Genomic DNA, 21113 nt, shown 5'->3' on the forward strand with positions numbered 1-21113 from the left:
GGGTTGGACTAGATGACCTCCAACCTCCCTTCCAACTTTACTACTACCGTATATGCCGGCATATAAGACGACTTCCGGAGGCGCTAAACTCGGCGTCAAAGACGGGGGTCGTCTTATACGCCGAGTCGTCTTATACGCCGGAAATACTGGTAGTTTCCGGCGTATAAGACGACGTTCTAGGAATGTGGCTCGGCGACAAAGACGGGGGTCGTCTTATACGCCAGGTCGCCTAATACGCTGGCATATACGGTACTACTACTACTACTAATAATAATAATAATTATTATTATTATTATGGATCATCGCACAGTCAGCCAGATGTTCAGACTGGATTTGGCATTTTGTCTACCTATCAAGTCCTTACCAAGGACCTGGGATAGGCAGATGTGGATGTTTGATGGTATTACAGGTATCGTCGCAGGATGGAAGCAGTTCCTAGTAAGGCCGCCTTTTGCAATTGACTAATAGCGAATTTGTCAATGCCAATGGTGTTCAAGTGGTGCTCCAGTTGTTTTGGGATTGCACCCAAGGAGCCTATGACTATTGGTACTACCCTTGCTTGCTTTTGCCACAGTCTTTCTATTTCTATTTGTAGGTCTTTGTATTTTGTTATCTTCTCCAGTTCTTTCTCGTCTATTCTGCTGTCTACAGGCACTGCCACGTCCACTATCCAGACTTTTTTGTCTTTCTTATCGACAATTGTTAAGTCTGGGGTGTTATGTTGCAGGTGCTTGTCTGTTTGAATTCTGAAGTCCCAGAGCAGTTTAATTTTATCATTTTCTCTGACTTTCTCTATTTTATGATCCCACCAGTTTTCGCTTACAGGCAAATGTTATTTTTTGCAGATCTTCCAATGCACCATTGTTGATACTTTGTCATGCCGCTGCTTGTAATCAGTCTGTGCAATCTTCTTGCAACAGCTTACCAGTGGTCCACTGTTTCTTCAGCTTCTTTGCATAGGCGGCACTTACTGTCTGTTGCTGTCTTCTCAATTTTGACTTTATATGCATTTGTCCTTAAGGCTTGGTCTTGTGCAGCCAGAATTAGTCCCTCGGTCTCTTTCTTCAATTTTCCTGCTCTTAGCCATTGCCAGGTCTTGTTATTATCTGCTTTCCCAGCTATTTTTTTCATGTATTGGCCATGTAGTGCTTTGTCTTCCCATGCCTCTATTCTGTTCTTCATTTGGTCTTTCTTGTAGGCCAGTTTGGTCTCTCCAGTAGTCAGTAAGCCTTCCTGATATACTAATTTCAGTGCATCTTCATCATTGTTCTTCAGATATTCTTCCAAAGTCATTATTATTATTATTATTATTATTATTATTATTACCGATCATCGCACAGTCAGCCAGATGTTCAGACTGGATTTGGCATTTTGTCTACCTATCGAGTCCTTACCCAGGACCTGGGATAGGCAGATGTGGATGTTTGATGGTGTATATATTATTATTATTATTATCGATCATCGCACAGTCAGCCAGATGTTCAGACTGGATTTGGCATTTTGTCTACCTATCGAGTCCTTACCCAGGACCTGGGATAGGCAGATGTGGATGTTTGATGGTATTACAGGTATCGTCGCAGGATGGAAGCAGTTCCTAATAAGGCCGCCTTTTGCAATTGACTAATAGCAAATTTGTCAATGCCAATGGTGTTCAAGTGGTGCTCCAGTTGTTTTGGGATTGCACCCAAGGAGCCTATGACTATTGGTACTACCCTTGCTTGCTTTTGCCACAGTCTTTCTATTTCTATTTGTAGGTCTTTGTATTTTGTTATCTTCTCCAGTTCTTTCTCTTCTATTCTGCTGTCTCCAGGCACTGCCACGTCCACTATCCAGACTTTTTTGTCTTTCTTATCGACAATTGTTAAGTCTGGGGTGTTATGTTGCAGGTGCTTGTCTGTTTGAATTCTGAAGTCCCAGAGCAGTTTAATTTTATCATTTTCTATGACTTTCTCTATTTTATGATCCCACCAGTTTTTGCTTACAGGCAAATGATATTTTTTGCAGATCTTCCAATGCACCATTGTTGCTACTTTGTCATGCCGCTGCTTGTAGTCAGTCTGTGCAATCTTCTTGCAACAGCTTACCAGGTGGTCCACTGTTTCTTCAGCTTCTTTGCATAGGCGGCACTTACTGTCTGTTGCTGTCTTCTCAATTTTGACTTTGTATGCATTTGTCCTTAAGGCTTGGTCTTGTGCAGCCAGAATTAGTCCCTCGGTCTCTTTCTTCAATTTTCCTGCTCTTAGCCATTGCCAGGTTTTATTATTATCTGCTTTCCCAGCTATTTTTTTCATGTATTGGCCATGTAGTGCTTTGTCTTCCCATGCCTCTATTCTGTTCTTCATTTGGTCTTTCTTGTAGGCCAGTTTGGTCTCTCCAGTAGTTAGTAAGCCTTCCTGATATACTAATTTCAGTGCATCTTCATCATTGTTCTTCAGATATTCTTCCAAAGCCATTTTTTCTTCTTCAACCATCTGATGTACTTGTAGCATTCCACGCCCACCTATTTGCCTTGGTAGATAAAGTCTATCAATGTCACTGCGTGGATGAAGGGCATGATTCATTGTCATTATTTTTCTGGTCTGCCTATCCATTGCTTTTAGTTCTGCTTGAGTCCAGTCCACTATTCCAGCTGTGTACCTAATGACTGGGATTGCCCAGGTGTTGATTGCCTTTATGGTATTTCCTCCATTGAGTTTGGACTTTAAGATCTTCTTCACTCTCTTGATGTATTCACCTCTAATCTTTTTCTTGACTTCAGTGTGCTTGATGTTGTCAGCTTGAAGGATACCCAAGTATTTGTAGTACTCTTCCTCATCCAGACTCTTAATGTTATTTTCGTGGGGCATCTTGATTCCTTCAGTTTTCACTATTTTTCCTTGTTTGATAGTAAGTGTGGCACATTTGTCCAAGCCAAACTCCATTACAATATCTTGGCTATATATACGGACAGTGTTGAGCAGCGATTCTATTTCAGATGATGTTTTTCCATACAGCTTCAGATCATCCATATAAAGGAGGTGGGATAGTCTGCAGATGTTTTTGATGTTTGATAGCCATGTCCTGAGTTATTCAGTATTGTTGACAGAGGAAACAGTGCAATAACAAATAGTAATGGTGATAATGAATCTCCTTGAAATATTCCTCTCTTGATATTAACCTCTCCCAGCTTTTCACCATTGATCTGCAACTGTGTCTTCCATTGTGCCATCGATCTTTGCACAAATTTTCTGATGTTTCTACTTACTCCTGTTATTTCTAGGCACTTGATTATCCAGTCATGTGGCAGAGAGTCAAATGCCTTTTTGTAGTCAATCCATGCCACATTCAGGTATTATTATTATTATTATTATTATTATTATTATTATTATTATTGGAATTAAAGTCCACAGATTGTAAAGTTGTTATAGTTGCCTACCCCTGCACTACATAGTAATACTTCAGGGAAGGGACTGCAGTTTGCCCACATTATCTGATCTCTATTACAACAGTTACTGTTCGGGGCTGAACTACGAAGGCTGGATCTAAATTGTTATGCACCCAGGATATTCCTTGGATATTCCCAGCCCTTGAATCAGTGATTAAGTCTACCCACCTCTGACACGTTGCCAATCAGTTTTGTTTCTTTTATCATATTTGTTTCCAGCCAGTGCAAAGAACTGGCTAGGCCTATTCTCTTTAATCCCTGTGTGAGCAGTCTATTACATTATCAGCCAAATTTTCAGTGGAGGGCGGCCCAAGTTCGAAAGTGCTCAGTATAGTTTCTGCAAAGTAAATAACAAGTTTGCTTTGTTAAAGTGAAGGACATCTAGAGGTAGTCCTTGGCTTATGACCACAATTGGGATCAGAATTTCAACTGCTAAGCAAGGTGGTGGTGAGCTGCGCCTGATTTTTTGATCTTTTTTTGCCATGTTTTTTTAAAGTTAACCTAATCACTGCAGTTGTTAAGTGAACAGGGATACCGCAATGGTTGTTAAGCAGAGATGCTGCAATGGTTGTTAAGTGCAAGGACCAGCAATAAGTGGATGCTTAGCAACCAGCATGCATTTACCATGGTCACAGCATCCCATACTTATAGGACCTCCATCTGCAACCAACACAGCCAGCTTCCCACAAGCAAAGGCAATGGGGAAACTGGCAGTCACAGTCACATGACGTTGCATTTAACGACCTGGGATACGCTTTACAACCACAGCCGGATGCGACATTGCAAGATGGTGAGGTCATGTGACGTTTCACTTAATGACTGTGCCACTTAGCACTAGAGATGCCAGTCCCAAATGTGAGGACTATCTATATTTGTGGAGTTTGGGAGTTTTGGTGACCTCAGCAGAAGGAAGGGAACTTTCCCTCACTCACCCACCCAGGGATTACAGGTAGTCCTTGACTTACAACCACTCATTTAGTGACCGTTTGTAGTTACGACGGCCCTGAAAAAAGTGACTTAGGACCAGTTTTCACACTTGCGACCATTGAAACATCTCAAGTGATCACGTGATCAAAATCAGCATTTGGCATGTCCTTATGAGGGTTGCACTGTCCTGGGGTCGTGGGATCACCTTTGGGGACCTTCCCACAGAGCTTCTAATGAGCCAATTCAATGGGGGAAGGCAGGTTCGCTTGATGACCGTATGATTCACTTAATAACTGCAGCGATTCGCTTAACAGCCGCAGCAAAAAGAAAAAGTTGCAAAATGGGGCAAAACTCACTTACCAACTGCCTTGGCTTAGCCATGGAAATTTTGGGCTCAATTATGGTCGTTAAGTCGAGGACAACTTGCAGCAAGGAAAGGGTCCACGGGCTGTTGGGAATCAATGGGCACAGCTGCTTTCCAGATCCAGATCCAATAAAACAGCTGCCCTCTTCACCTGCAGCTCTCCCTTTTCTATCCATTAAACTATTCACTGGTTAACATGCCCGCACAGGCGCATACATGCACACGCACACGTGCACACACACAAACCATTGTTCGTATTAAAGGCCAGTTCCAAACCAGTTTCAGTGGTGTAGGTGGATGGTGCCAGTTGCACGGACGCAGAGGTGGGGAACACGAGTATGTGGGTGCACGAAGTGTCCTGGGGGGTATTGAGCTGGGAGGTCTGCATATTGAGGGTGGTGCTGCGTCCAAACACCGAGCCAGTGGAGACAGAATCTTTAGAAAAAGAAGAACGGAGGAGAATTACCCGTGGGGTCAAAGGCAATAGCAAATAGCAATAGCACTTAAGACTTATATAGTGCTTCACCGTCCTTTACAGCCCTCTCTGAGCTGTTTACAGAGTCAGCCTCTTGCCCCCCAACTATCTGGGTCCTCATGTTACCGACCTCGGAAGGATGGAAGGCCGAGTCGACCTTGTGTTGGTCAGCATCGAACTCCCGGCGGTCGGCAGAATTAGCCTGCAATACTGCATTCTAACCACTGCGCCACCCTTATGGGGTGGTCCACGTCTTCCTCAATCTCCAGTCCTCTTCCAGAAGCCCGGGGGTTTGAGGGTTTTGCACAAGATCTTAGCTGTTCCTAGCATTGCACTTCTCTGGACAGAGAGCTCTGGAATTTTTAGGAGTGTACTTCCAGAGATAGCAGTAGCGCTTAAGACTTATATACCGCCTAAGACTTATATACCACCGCACAATATTTTACAGCACTCTCTGGGTGGTTTGTGATGTCAGCCTGTTGCCCCCAACAATCTCATTTTACTGAGCTCAGAAAGATGGAAGGCTGAATTAACCTTCAGCCCCATCCGGATCGAACTCCAAACGGTAGACAGAGTTTGCCTGCAATGCTGCATTCTAATCACTGTGCCACCAGGGTTCAACCCCATCAAGTCCTTCCTTCCTTCCTTCCTTCCTTCCTTCCTTCCTTCCTTCCTTCCTTCCTTCCTTCCTTCCTTCCCTCCCTCCCTCCCTCCCCTCTGTAAAATTCCTATCAAGCCTATTCGTTTGCTTGTTTGTTTGTAAAATTGATTAGACACCCATCTTACCACTCTGAGCAGTTTATAATATTAAAAATCTCCTTTGTGGGAGTTTGAGCAAGATGAAAAGGACTACGTACATACCTGGCATGATCACAAAAGATCCTTGAGGTTCCATAGCCACTAAGCAAGCACTGAGGATGCTGGGGGAATCAGCAGCAGAAATCCCACACATCCTGCACATGTCTTTGAGCCTCTTGCTAAGGGACTGTAGGTTTCGGCGACTCAGTAAACAGCTCCAATCTGGAAAGGAAACAAGGACGGCTGATTACCTGGGGCATCATTTTTTTTTTTAACAGCCTTCCAGAAAGCAATATTGTCTGCAGAGAAGAAGTTATCATTTGGGAGGGTTTTAAAGAAACGGGTCAAAAGAGTTTCCCACCACTTAAAAACTGCAACTGGTCAGAATGCCTGTGTGTTATTTGTCTTCTAATCTGAAAAGCCCAAAGGGAAACTGGTAAGAATTACAGGTTGTCCTGGACTTATGACGGCAACTGAGCCCAAAATTTCTGCTGCCAAGCGAAACAGTTTTGAAGGGAGCTTGCCCCATTTTACGTCACATTCTTGCCACGATCGTTAAGTGAACCACTACGGTTGGTTTAAGTTAGTGACGCGGTTGTTAATCTGACTTTACTTGTCAGGTGGCAAAAGAGGGTCACATGACCCGGGGACATTGCAACCGTCCTAAGTACATGCCAGTAGCCAAGCGGGTGAATTTTGATCACGGGATCACAGAGAGGTTGCAATGGTCGTTAGTGAAAAAATGGTCATGTGCCACTTTTTCCAGTGTCATTGTAACTTGGAATTGTTGCGAAACAAATGGTTGTGAAGTCAAGGATTACCTGTAATTACCAAAAAGGATGTGCATTAGCTATAAAAGTGGGCTAGTATAGGTCCAACCAATTAACAAAACAAGACACAGGATGATTTGGGCAACCAACCAAACCCCAATTCTTGAGAACTACTCTAATCACTAGAGAGCAGTCTATTAGCCAGGAGTTGCCTTCTGCAGAAGACGATGTTATAATGTGCCCTTGAAAACACGGTTTGAAAAGTACCATACAGATATTAATAGACTAAAGACACCGAGGTTGTACAGCAGATACAGGCAGTCCTCGACTTACAACCACAATCAGGTTTTGCCCCATTTTACAACATTTCTTGCCGCAGTTGTTAAGTGAATCACTGCAGTTGTTAAGTTAGGCTTCAAGATGGCGGCGCCTGGAGCGTCTGCAGCTGCATTGGCTCTCAAAGGTGAAAAGTTTTTGGAGGGATATAAGGGATAAGGGATATCATGGTTGGGAAGGTTTTAATGTGTTCGAGCGAGGTAGTGGGACTATGCATCACTCTGTATTTATTTATGTATTTTTGTAATATTTATGTAGTATACATTGGAGGTGGTGACCCTTTTGAGAGCTGTATGCAACAAAATTTCATCTTAATGTATGCTGATTAGTTCAAAGTGACAATAAAGTTCTTCTTCTCTTCTCTTCATTATTTTTGGCGATGTATATGTATACATTTGAACTACTAGAGTGATGTTTCTCTGTGTCATATATGTGTGGGTATGTGGGTATATGCATAATGGTATTTTTTTGAGAGCTGGATGCAACACAATTTCATTTTAATGTATGCTGATTAGTGTGCATTTAAAATGACAATAGATTCTCTTCTCTTCTCTTCTCTTCTCTTCATTATTTTTGGCCATGTATATGTATACATTTGAACTAGAGTGTGATGTTTCTTTGTGTCATATGTGGGTATATGCATAATGGTATTTTTTGAGAGCTGAATGCAACACAATTTCATTTTAATGTATGCTGAATAGTGTGCATTTAAAGTGACAATAGATTCTCTTCTCTTCTAATTCTTTTCTCTTCTCTTCTCTTCTCTTCTTTTCTCTTCACACGGTTGTTAAGTGAATCTGGCTTCCCTGTTGACTTGGCTTGTCAGACGGTGGTAAAAAGGGATCACATGATCCTGGGACACTGCATGTCGGTTGCCAAGCATCCAAATTCTGATCACATGACCACAGGAACGCTGCAAAGGTTGTTAAGTGTGAAAAACGGTCACATGCCACTTTTTTCGGTGCCGTTGTTAACTTTGAACGGTCGCTAAATGAACGGTTGTAAGGCGAGGACTTCCTGTAATATTTAAACCGTTTACATATCACCGTTTCTGGACAGGCTTCTTCTACAGTACCTTTCAGCTCCCCGTGGCCTATCCTTCCGAGACGTCCTATTACAACTCTCCACGGCACAGAACTCATTTGCACAAGACCCAGGCACCACTCCCAGAGTTTCTGAAGGCCAAGCCTGCGAGCAGATCCTTTTTTCCTACGGGCCCTGTTTAGAAACAAAAGTTCTGTGGTAAACAGAGTGTCACGCACGAAGAACGTGGACCGCATATTAAGTTCCAGGGAAGCTGATTTATTGTTCATCTTTATACACAAGAATCCAATCAACTCATGGCACTAGATAAAAGTCAATGAAATTCAAGAGGGGTTGGGCTGGGATTATTTGTGGGAACGGAAGGATTCCAGGCTGATTCCTCTCTTGACTCTGCCTCTCCTTCTCCTTTATATAGTTGCACATACTCTCCTCAGTTGCTCCCAAAAGAACAGGCCTGCTACATCAGAGGTCCCCAACCTTTTGGGCACCAGGGACTGGTTCCATGGAGAGAGGTTTTTCCGTGGGCGGAGGATGTGTGATTTTGTGTGCTGCCTGCATCTCGTGGATGGGGCTTTGCTTGTCTGTGCGGCCCGGTTGCTGGCATGCTGTGGCCCAGTACCAGTCCGCGGAGCGGGGGTTGGGGACCCCTGTGCTACATAATCAAATGGTACATTTGCTGTATCTTTTCTAAAGTTAGCCAAATGTTTCAAATTTGAAATATTTCTGAATTTCTTCGTCTCACTCAAACTTAATGTTCTAACATTTGATATTGTTGCTTTCATTTTGTAAGAAGAGATGGAGAGAAGGCTGGCATATAAATTTAGTGGAAAAAGTAAATAAGCTAAAAGGACAAAATAAAATAAATTAATAACTCCCTCGCAAAAGGGATGACATTCATATTCTTTCCTATTTTTTTTTTAAAATGAAAGATAGCCAAAGCGGTTAGAAACAAACCAATCTGTCATCAAATATGAGTAAAATGTTATCAGCGTAAAAACTTCCAAAGTAATACCAGTATAAAAATGAGGTAAGTTAACCTCTGGAAGAGAAAAATTTATAGGGGTATTTTCTCCTAAAAAGGAAAAAAAAAAACGAACAGGAGAAGAATAGAGAGAACACATCTGTCTTTAGCTGATAAGAATTATAGAATTCCTGGCCGGCTGGGGAATTCTGGGAGTTGAAGTTCACAAGTCTTAAAAGTTGCCAAGGTTAGGACACCCTGATTTACAGAAACGAGTTCCAAGAGAACTCAGTATCTTCCTACCTTGCAATGTAACCCAACTTACTCTTCCGTTAAAACTGGCTGCTACATTATCTTAAAAGGCCAGTGTCCCCTATTTGACTTAACAATCTCAAATGCAATACTCAAAATGAGCCGAGGTGGCGCAGCAGTTAGAGCAGTGGTTCTCAACCTTTCTAATGCCGCGACCCCATAATACAGTTCCCCATGTTGTGGTGACACCCAACCACTTATACATCACCGGGTGCCAGGGGCGTGGCCAAAGAAAAGGGGGAAAAAATGGCGGACAGCCTTGTTTGGCGACCCCCGTGAAATGGTCGTTCGACCCCAAATGGGGTCCCGACCCACAGGTTGAGAACCACTGAGGTAGAGTGCAGTACTGCAGGCCACTTTAGCTGACTGTGTTCAGCAGGTCAGCAGTTCAAATCTCACCGGCTCAAGGTTGACTCAAGCCTTCCATCCTTCCGAGGTAGGTAAAATGAGGACCCAGATGGTTGGGGGCAATGTAAATATATACCGTATTTGCCGGCGTATTAGGCGACCCGGCGTATAAGACGACCCCCGTCTTTATAGCCGGGCCGCCTTCCTAGAACGTCGTCTTATACGCCGGAAACTACCAGTATTTCCGGCGTATAAGACGACTCGGCGTATTAAGACGACCCCCGTCTTTGGCGCCGATTTCAGTGCTCGCGGAAGTCGTCTTATACGCCGGCATTTACGGTATATACATTGCTTACTGGTGTACACCGCTTAGAGCAGTGGTTCTCAACCTGTGGGTCGGGACCCCATTTGGGGTCGAACGACCATTTCACGGGGGTCGCCAAACAACGCAGGCGGCCATTTTTTTCCCCCTTTTCCTTAGCTGTGCTGCTCCCTTTTATTCTATTGGCTTTTGAAAGCCAATAGAACAGACTCTCTTGAATAGAGTCTAATTCTATTGGCTTTCAAAAGCCAACAGGAATTGTCCAAGCAGTCTCTGCCCTACTGAGCCCGCCAAAAGTCCCATTCTGCAAACGGTGCTGCACCTGTTGAGTAGTCCTCGACTTACGACCGGTTGAGTAGTCCTCGACTTACAACCAGTTGGGGGGGGGGGTCGCGGCATTAAAAAGGTTGAGAACCACTGGCTTAGAGAGTGCTTGCACTTAAAAGTGGTATAGAAGTCTCATAAATAAATAAATAAAATAAATAAAAGGAAACGATATCGGTGTACCTGTTGGGTACGTCGATGTTTATGATGCAGGTTTCCAGAAGTTCTCCGTAGAGATCTGTGCAGGATGCAAGGAGCCACCTTTGATCGTGGGACAGACAGTAGCCCACAAAAAGCACGTTGTATTTTTGCCCAGCCTCGCCAAATGTTTCCCCCAGCTCAGTCTGTTTATCTTTGACGGGAGCCAGGATGAAAGGAGGAGCGTAAAGTTTAATACACTCGGGTCTCTGCAGAGTGCACACAGAAAGGGGGGGGGGAAACAACAGAATATTGGAAACGTTAGCCATGTTTTCCAGTAATGGGAGTTGAAGTCCACATGCCTTAAAATTGTCAAGGTTGAGAAACACTGCAGTAATGAGTCCTATTTTTATAAAATAAGAGTTGTGTCTCTCCCACACCAACATTACCCACCTTCGGCTTCCACAAATACATCCTTCGTATCTATCGCTAATTCCACACAGCCCTCTCAACTAGGCACAAAAAACACGGAGTGGGCAGGTAAATCAGTTAAACCTAGAGCCCAGGAATAAACAGATCAAAATTCTAATATTTTAATTATATTGCCAAGATAGGAAGTTTGGAATTGAAGAACATCATCATACTTGAGCAGAGATGTGGGAAAAGAAACCACAAGTATACAGATACCCTCAGCTTACAGCAGTTTTGTTCAGTGACCATTCGAAGTTACAACGGCACTGACTTATGGCTGTTTTTCACACTTACGACCGTTGTTAACGGTCACGTGATCAAAATTTGAAAGCTTGGCAACCAGCATGCATTTCTGACGGTTGCAGTGTCCCGGGGTCACGTGATCCCCTTTGGCAACATTCAGACAAGCCAAGTCAATAGGGAAAGCCAGATTCACTTTTACAACCGTGTGACTCGCTTAACAACTGCAGCGATTCCCTTAACAACGATGGCAAGAAAGGTTGTAAAATGGGGCGAAACTCAAATTAACAACTGTCTCGCCTAGCAACAGAAATTGTGGGCTCAGCTGGGGTTGTAAGTCAAGGACTACCTTCAGTCCTCAATTGACGACCGCAACTGTGACCAGAAACATCCATGGCTCAGCGATGCAGTGTTTTTCACGTAACTATGCCTGATTTTACGACCTTTTTTGTCATGGTAGCTAAGCAAATCACATGGTCATAAATGGAATCCGGCTTCTCTCACCGACACTTGCTTGTCCGAAGGCGGCTGAGGAGGTCACCAACAGCGATCACGTGACTGCAGGGATGCTGCAGCTGTCGTAAGTGCAAGGACCAGTCACAAGTCACTGTCTTCAGTGGCACTGTAACTTGTGACAGCCTCCACCTCCATAGCACAGAGGACTGCAGGTTCTTTTTCTTCTGCAAGGAATTCAGAAGCGCCTCCGTATCCTTCCCAATTGGAGACCAACCTACACTGACAGCCTGGAGCCGCCTTTTTATTCAGCTAGTATTTCTCAAAACTCTTACTAGAATTTCACCTTGTTCTCCCATTTGCAGTACTCACATCAGGGCTTTTGAGTGCCATTTCCACAGCTAAGCCTGGGCCAAACCCGGTTAATGTTTTCACATTGGTTGATGTTGGGAGAGGTCTTCGGCACTGTGTAAAGGCAGAAAATGCCAGGGATTTCAAGTGCTGGGTGTAAATCTGTCTGTCTTCGTTCTTGACAGGTTGCAACAGATACTGACAAGGAACAAGCTAAGCACCAGACGAGAGAGAGAGAGAGAGAGAGAAATATCCATTAATCTGGGCACACTATTTATTTAGCATATGGCATATCATACATGGGCTTGCAATATATATTAACGTGTCCCCTAGATTAAAAAAAGCACAATAAAATATGACTATGAAAAAAGATCTATGTTCAGATACCAATGTCTAGGCCAGGGGTAGGCAACCTTGGCTCTTTTATGACTCGTGGACTTCAACTCCCAGGATTCCTGAGCCAGAATGGCTCAGCATGGAAACCTCTCCCTTTCCCCTCAGCATGGCTGGCTCAGGATTTCTGGGAATTGAAGTCCACGAGTCATAAAAGAGCTAAGGTTGCCTACCCCTGACCTAGGGAGACCATCTGAACAGAACAGAATCAGACACAATTAAATGAATAACATCAATATCATCCTGGGAAGGGAGAATGAGAAGGAAAACTTACAGGCCACCCATGCTATCCCCTCCACTCACAAACTCTGACCATCCCTGTCCTGTCAGTGAACCCACAGACAATTAAACAAACAAACAAAAAAATCCCTTACATCTTTCCATTTCTTACACCTAGGCTGGAATTGACTAAGTATATCTCCTCTTAGAAGCTAGGCAAACCCCGAAGTGAGGAGTTAGTATTCAACTAGAGCAGGGGTGGGCGACCTTGGCTCTTTTGTGACTCGTGGACTTCAACTCCCAGAATTCCTGAGCCATCCATGCTGAGAGGACAGGGAGAAGTTTCCATGCTGAGCCATGCTGGCTCAGGGATTCTGGGAGTTGAAGTCCACGAGTCATAAAAGAGCCAAGGTTGCCTACCCCTGGTCTAGGCCATCTAAACACTGAAACTCAACATTGTTTATATGAAAGAAATCAGATACTGGATTGGTACATGCCCTCCGTTTATGATGTGATCTACCATTTGACATGGGACCCCGAAGTCACACTGAGGGGAGGATACTACGCCCCATTTATACCGAGTGTCTCGGCAGACACTATGCGAAGTGTGAATCCTATTCAGGATTTGAACTACCACACCAGCAATGGACAACCCTGGGCATATTAGGATACTGCTTTGACTTCAGCGCTATTTTTTTTTTTAAGGGAGAAAATGTAAAATTCCTACATTCAGGCATCCCATTAGAACTTGGTCAATTCCTTTTTCTCCATGATTTTCTCCAGTTGTATTTTATTGTGATTTTTTAAATGGGATTTTATATGTTTACACATAGGTTTATGGTTTCATTTTAATATCCTAAGCCAGTGGTGGCGAACCTATGGCACGGGTGCCAGAGGCGGCACTCGGAGCCCTCTCTGTGGGCACACGTTCTGTTGCCCCAGCCTCGCCTCCCCCCACAACCTCCTCTTCTCCAGCAGCTCCCCTGAAGGAGAGTCGCCCCTGAGCGTGGCCCACACGGAGCAGCGCAGCCAAGGACATGGCAGCTAGGTAGCGTAGACAAGACTCTGCCCTCACACCCCACTGTGCACAGTTGATGCTGCAGGGCAGTGGGAAGAGGGTGTGACCGCCATAACGCTGCTAGGCTGCCTGGGCAATCTGCCATGGGCCCTGGAGGCATTGAGTGGTCCTGTGGGCAGGCGGGGCAGGGGATGGGGGGGCACAGCTGGGGCGCAGCAGGGGGTGGAGTGGGGGCGGGGCCAGTTTTTGGGTACTCGGTCTCTAAAAGGTTCGCCATCACTGTCCTAAGCTGCCCAGAGTCACCTTGTGGCGAGGTGGGCAGCAAATAAATTTAATAACTACTTAAGTCAATGGTTCTCAACCTGTGGGTCGGGACCCCCTTTGGGGTCGAACGACCATTTCACGGGGGTCGCCAAACAATGCAGTCCGCCATTTTTTCCCCCTTTTCCTTAGCTGTGCTACTCCCTTTTATTCTATTGGCTTTTGAAAGCCAATAGAATAGACTCTCTTGAATAGAGTCTAATTCTATTGGCTTTCAAAAGCCAATAGGAATTGTCCAGGCTGTCTCTGCCCTGCTAAGCCTGCCAAAAGTCCCATTCTGCAAACGGTGCTGCACCCAGTTGAGTAGTCTCGACTTATGACCGGTTGAGTAGTCCTCAACTTACGACCGGTTGGGGGTCGCGGCATTAAAAAGGTTGAGAACCACTGACTTAAGTAAAGACCATTCTTAAGACTAAAGAGCTGCTGCCGGTCGCCAACTTTATTTTTCTCACCCAAAGAAATAAAGTTGACTGTTGATTGTTACAAGTGAGATGGCTTTTACACACAGCCCTAAATACTCCCTGCAGTTTTAGAAGTCCAAATAACAAATAACAAAGCAGAGGAGAGAGACTTTTGTAGATTTGTACTGACTGACCTTTGGTGTAGCAATCGAGACTGCTTCGTCTATTGATTTTCTCATGCATTCTGAAATGTGCAACTGATGCTGAAGGAGCTTGGGAAGGGAAAGGCCAGCGGAGCAGGCTTCTGCCAAGACCCAAACATTGCCCGCTTTCCTCGTATGCTAATTAAGGCTGGCCCAGCCTTTGCATTCACTAACCAATATACCTCACTCAAATACAAGGAAAAGCCCTAGCGTAAGATGTCAGGAGTGTCCCTGTCATCTATACTAAGGATCCTCAAAATACCCCCTCACGCTGTGGACTTCTGCTCCATGGCCCCTGCAAATGAGCAAAACACAATCTGCACATGTGCGCATGCAAAACAGCCACCATCCGACGGTCCGTGGAAAAACTGTTTTCCACAGAACCAGCCCCTGGTCCCAAAAGGTTGGGGACCACTGGGACCACTGATCTACTGTATAAATATTCCTGTGGTAAACCTGTTCGTCTATCCAGGTCTTGGAAAGATGGGAAGAAGAGCTGCCTACAAATCAAGCGACACTCCCATGCCTGGGAGAGTGAGAATGGCTCAAAAGAAGAATTCAGAACAGAAAGCCTTTGCACTACCTACAGTTTTCTTTCAAGGTTATTGGAAGATTGTTTTGCCATTGGCTCATTTCTAGGGCTGAGGGAGAGGGATTGGCCAAGGCCATCTAGCTGGCTTTGTGCCTAAGGCAGGATCAGAACTCACCACCTCCTGGTTTCTCGCTTGATGTCTTAAAACCCAGGGTTTCTCAATCTTTAAAAATGTGTGGACTTCAACTTCCAGAATTCCCCAGCTATCTATGGATGGCTGGGGAATTCTGGGATTTGACGTCCACACATCTTTAAAAGTCGCCGTGGTTGAAAAACGTTGCCTACACCAGACTGGCCCTCAAAGCAAAATTATACAAATATCAATATTTAAAATAAGGTGAACACCAGGGTAATAAAACTATAAAAGTTTAATTTAATTTAAAAACGCCAAGCTTTCGCCGTCACCTGCCGGCATCCTCAGGGCTTAAAGCGCCAGGGAGTGAGAGAGTCTCTTATAAGCAAGCCAAAGTCTGCACCGGGCTCCTCGATCTCGTCATCGGACCTAATGGGTTGGATTGTGCTCCGGTGACTCGTTTCTTCCTGCATCCCTTTTTACGTGTGTCCTCATTTGCCTTTTTTTCTTTGAGCTCTCAAGTAGGTGGAGCAACCTCCTTGTCTCTCTGATTGTCTCTGTTCTCTCCCTCGGGTTTATCCAGTGGTTTGCATTTCTCCTTCTCCTTCTCCCAATCCACGTTTGCACAACTATTCTCTCTCTGAGTGTTTTCCCTTTCATCCCTAGTACCTCCCCCTTGTGCCCAACTGCTGTCAAGATGGTCACATGTATCACTCTGGATTAACTGGGGTATGGTAGTAAGCTGGGATGGTTCAGTAAGTTGTTTGTCTATGCAGCCAGTCTCGTAGATGCAGTCAAACCCAGTTAACATGCAAACCACTGGATAAACCCGAGGGAGAGAATAGAGACAATCAGAGAGACAAGGAGGTTGCTCCACCTACTTTAGAGCTCAAAGAAAAAAAGGCAAATGAGGACACACGTAAAAAGGGATGCAGGAAGAAACGAGTCACCGGAGCACAATCCAACCCATTAGGTCCGATGACGAGATCGAGGAGCCGGGCGCAGACTTTGGCTTGCTTATAGGAGACTCTCTCACTCCCTGGCGCTTTAAGCCCTGAGGATGCCGGCGGGTGACGGCGAAAGCTTGGCGTTTTTAAATTAAATTAAACTTTTATAGTTTTATTACCCTGGTGTTCACCTTATTTTAACTATGAATATTCCCAGGGTTCATATTTTTAGAGTTATTAACCACAAATATCAATCTATATTGGCTACTAAATAGAATCCATCCAGGAAATATAGGCAAATCTGGAACCTTCCAAAGTTTCTGGATTGTATTTCGCATCACCCCTGATCAATGGCCATGCTGGCTGATTGGGTCCCACGATTCTAGGAAGAGGCATCAGATATCTACTCAACCTTCAAGGCCAATTACCCTAGCCTGGGAAGAAACCACAAAGTACCGACGTCATGGTTTGGACAGATGAAACTCTTCAAAAGAACTTTGAGGCATTGTTTACCTTAAAGAATCTTTATTTTGAGTAGCATAATATTGGCACTGCATAATGGAAGCCAAAAACTGATTTCCCCTCCCCTGGGCACATAGTATCAAAGCACAATTCCCTCCTCCAATTAACAGTCATAAATCACATCCCCCAATTCGCTTTGGGCTTCCTCTCCAGTTCTCCAGCCGGCCAATTCTTTATCAGCTCTGGGCTCAATAACCTTGATTTTCACCCTAGGTTTAGTGTTGTTATGTCTAGCTGGATTCTCATTCACATCCCCCCTCCTCCCAGCATCATCTAACTCTAAAAGCGAAAGGGAAAAAGATGGCTACATTTCCATCGGTTGTGAATGCAAAAACATCCGACAATCGATGCTTTAAAGCAGTGGTTCTCAATCTTTCTAATGCCGCGATCCCATAATACAGTTCCCCATGTTGTGGTGACCCCCAACCACTTATATGTCATCGGGTGCCAGGGATGTGGCCAAAGAAAAGGGGAAAAAATGGCAGACAGCCTTGTTTGGCGACCCCCGTGAAATGGTCCTTCGACCCCAAATGGGGTCCCGACCCACAGGTTGAGAACCACTGCTTTAAAGGGTTATTGTCCAAAGGCCCTGGAGGTCAAGTGGGCTTTAGCATTCTATTTCAGAATAACAAGTGCTGGAAGGGACCTTGGAGGTCTTCTAAATCCAACCAACTGCCCAAGCAGGAGACCCTATATCACTAATAATAATAATAATAATAATAATAATAATAATAATAATAATAATAATAGGAACTGCTTCCATCCTGCGACGATTTCTGTAACACATCTGCCTATCCCAGGTCCTGGGTAAGGACTCGATAGGTAGACAAAATGCCAAATCCAGTCTGAACAACTGGCTGACTGTGCAATGATCAATAAATAATAATAATAATAATAATAATAATAATAATAATAATAATAATAATAATAATAATAATAATAATAATAATAAAGTTGGAAGGGACCTTGGAGGTCATCAAGTCCAACCCCCTGCTCAGGCAGGTAACCCTATACCATTTTGGACAAATGGCTGTCCAGTTTCTCCTTAAAAACTTCAGTAATGGAGCCCCCACCACATCTAAAGACAAGCCCTTCCACTGATTAATTGTGGAACCAACAGGAAATTTCTCCTTTCTAGATCGGTTCTCTCCCCGATTTAAGCCTCCGTCCATTGCTTCCTGTTCTGCCTTCCGGACAGCTGCTTACCTTACTTCAGCGGCTTACCTGAACAGCCACGATGTTTCTAAGGTGAGGGGGAAGGTTTTGGATCATTTCTAGAAAGCAGCGGAGAAGGCCAAGTGTCCAGACGTTGGAGGAGCTGTTCTCCTCTTTCTTTTCGTATGTGAAAGGATCCACAATGTAAACAACGATGGCAGGCGGGTAGGTGACTGCGTGGGAATCGCCGTCGGTGGGAATTCCGACTCGGTCCCGTTCCATAGTGCTGGAAGGAAAGGGCAAACAGAACTGCTGTGAGATGCCGACAGTTTCTCCCCTGTACGAAAATAAACAACTCCCGTGTAACGCCTGCCATTCAACGGGGCTGACTTGTGTTCCCCCCCACATAAGGAGAAGGCGTTCCCCATCCAGCACAGGTAGTCCTCGGTTTACAACCATTCCTTTAGTGACTGTTCGAAGTTACTACTGCCCTGAAAAAAGTGATTTATGACCATTTTTCACACAACTGTTGCACCGTCCCCATGGTCATGGGATCAAAATTCAGACGGCTGGCCACTCGCGCGTGTTGATGACGGCTGTGGCGTCCTAGGGTCATGTGATCACCCTTTGCAAAATCAGTAAGGAAGCCAGACTCACTTTACAGCCGTGTTACTAACTGAACAACGGCAGTGATTCCCTTCACAACGGTGGCAAGAGAGGTTGTAAAATGGGGCAAAAATCACTTAACAACTGTCTCACTTTGCAACATAAATGTGTGGCTGTAAGTCGAAGACTACCCGTATTTAAATGGTCTCCTAGACAGGTAGTCTGTTCTGCAGAGAGGATGAAGGCAACCTTGACCCACCATCCCCACTCCATCTATCCCCACTGAGCGACAACAACAATAATAATAAAGTTGGAAGGGACCTTGGAGGTCATCTAGTCCAACCCCCTGCTCAGGCAGGAAACCCTATATCAGGGGTAGGCAACCTTGGCTCTTTTATGACTCGTGGACTTCAACTCCCAGAATTCCTGAGCCAGCATCGCTCAGCACGGAAACCTCTCCCTTTCCCCTCAGCGTGGCTGGCTCAGGAATTCTGGGAGTTGAAGTCCACGAGTCATAAAAGAGCCAAGGTTGCCTACCCCTACCTTAGACCATTCCAGACAAATGGCTGTCCAGTCTCTTTTTAAAATGTCTTAAAAGTGACACCCTCTTTTATCCTGACAAATTGGAGACAATTCCCTTCTCTCAATTTACTCCTTGTTGAAACTTCACTGGCCTGGCACTTTTCAGCCCTGGTGAGTACATGACAAGAACAACACACAGACAAAAGGACACAGCCTACATGTGCCCTGGACTTGTGTCTTCTCATTCTTCAGTGCAGGTTCCTAGGCAGTTCCGGGGAAGAGTTAAAATGCTGGGAGGCCACACAAGTAGTGTTCGATTTACAACAGTTCATTTAGTGACCGTTCGAAATTACAACAGCCCCCCCCCAAAAAAAAACTGATTCATGACCGTTTTTCACAGGACCGTTGTGGCATCTCCATGATCAGGTGATCAAAATTCAGATGCTTGGCAATTGGTTCACATTTATGACGGTTGCAGTGTCCCCGGCGTCACGTCATCCCCTTTAGCGACCTTCTGACAAGCAAAATCAATGGGGGAAGCCAGAATCACTTAACAACCGTGTTGCTATCTTAACAACTGCAGTGATTCGCTTAACAAATGTGGCGAGAAAAGTCGTAAAGTGGGGCAAAACTCAATCAATTTCTCAGCAACATAAATTTTGGGGCTCAGTTGTGGTCGTAAGTCGAGGACTACCTGTATTTAAGAACCCTGAATAAATCGGGGATGAATAATTCACCTTAAGGAATCACTGAGGAGCAGGCATTAAGGACGATGCCCTCAGGAGATAAGGAACAGAAGCTAGTACGCTATTCACTTATTTTCACACTGTGTATCCTCCTCGCACACATCTACTCTTCTGCACAGGCCGCATGACGCAGAGTGGCAAGATGAACACACAGCTGCAGAAGCGTGACGACACAGTCAAGCTCACGATTAAAATCTTCCACTGTATTCCAGTGTATTTTAAAGATAGACAAGGCAGGGGTGGGTGGGTTGTGCCTAGCCATTGAGGGTGCCAGGTGGTCGTCCGGATGCTCCAGGCAGGCTGCAAACCTTCTCTTCAAGTTTAGGCAAGGAAGCTTTGCATTTGGGGAGGGGGGTGTCCCTCCCCTCCCCCATTCCTGCCTTTTCGTCTGACAATCCCCTTGAGGAATTGTCTCTTCTCTGAGATGGGATAGGTTCTCCTGCCTGAGCAGGGGGCTGGACTAGAAGACCTCCAAGGTCCCTTCCAGCTCTATTCTATTCCATTCTGAATTCTCGGGGTCCAATGCCCTGACCCCCCTCCCCAAATTCTCACGTTTCCACAGCAAGCACAGCCTGGAGGGCTTTAACCTAGCTTAGTGTCCTTTTGTGTCCTGAAATCTGGGTTGAAGAGTCGGGCATCAACTAAACATTCAGGCTCAAAGTCCCTATAGGTCATGAAGATCACTTGGGCAAAGCTAAACCAGCCACCACTCTGGGCTCTACTGTGATCATAAAACTGGGAACAGGGAGAAAATGTGTAAGAACCCTGGACTGCCGGGGGGAAAAGTTAAAATGTGGTCTTAAGTTTTAAAAATCAATACAGGAAATTCTGGGGCCAGAATTTCTGTTGCTAAGCCAAGGGGTTGTTAGGAGTTGTGCCTCACTGCCCATTGCCAGGAGTTCGATTCTGTCCAGCTGAAATGAGGACCCAGATGGTTGAGGGCAATATGCTGCCTCTGTAAACCGCTTAGAGAGGGGCTGTAAAGAATTATGAAGCGGAATATAAGTCTAAGTGCTATTGCTGTTGCTATTGGGCCGTTGAAAGCATCAGAAATGCATGCCGGTTGCCAAGGACCCGAATTTTGATCATGTGATCCTCAGGATGCTTTAACAGTTGCTAAGTGCCAGGACCAATCATAAATCACTTTTTTCAGAACTGTTGTAACGGGTCTATGATAATTCACCACGGGACCAACTCGCTATGGGACAATTTGCTGCAGGACAAGAGTTACGCTAATATTATACACTAATACATTAATACGTTGGAATAGAATCATTAAAGAAAGGAAGAAAAAAAGGAGGATCAGAATGACATCTGAATGACAAAAATTAAGATTC

At 44.8% G+C, this 21113-nt stretch overlaps 1 protein-coding gene across 2 annotated transcripts in view; it reads right to left on the reverse strand.

Annotated features, from left to right (window-relative positions):
• Positions 1–21113, reverse strand: part of MED13 (mediator complex subunit 13) — a 168274-nt gene that overhangs the window by 11302 nt on the left and 135859 nt on the right. Inside the window, exons 21-26 of one of the 2 annotated variants that reach the window (XM_039349995.1) lie at positions 17972–18188; positions 12080–12271; positions 10589–10812; positions 8170–8312; positions 6052–6210; positions 4992–5150 (exon numbers count right to left, since the gene is read on the reverse strand). In XM_039349995.1, coding sequence (XP_039205929.1) covers positions 4992–5150; positions 6052–6210; positions 8170–8312; positions 10589–10812; positions 12080–12271; positions 17972–18188 — 1094 coding nt within the window. Of the gene's footprint in view, positions 1–4961; positions 5151–6051; positions 6211–8169; positions 8313–10588; positions 10813–12079; positions 12272–17971; positions 18189–21113 lie in introns of both variants that reach the window. The other variant, XM_039349993.1, reaches the window with a different exon arrangement.

The sequence above is a fragment of the Crotalus tigris genome, unplaced genomic scaffold (assembly GCF_016545835.1).
Source record: "Crotalus tigris isolate CLP2741 ecotype Arizona unplaced genomic scaffold, ASM1654583v1 scf7180000018306.2785112, whole genome shotgun sequence".
Taxonomy (NCBI): Eukaryota; Metazoa; Chordata; class Lepidosauria; order Squamata; family Viperidae; genus Crotalus; species Crotalus tigris.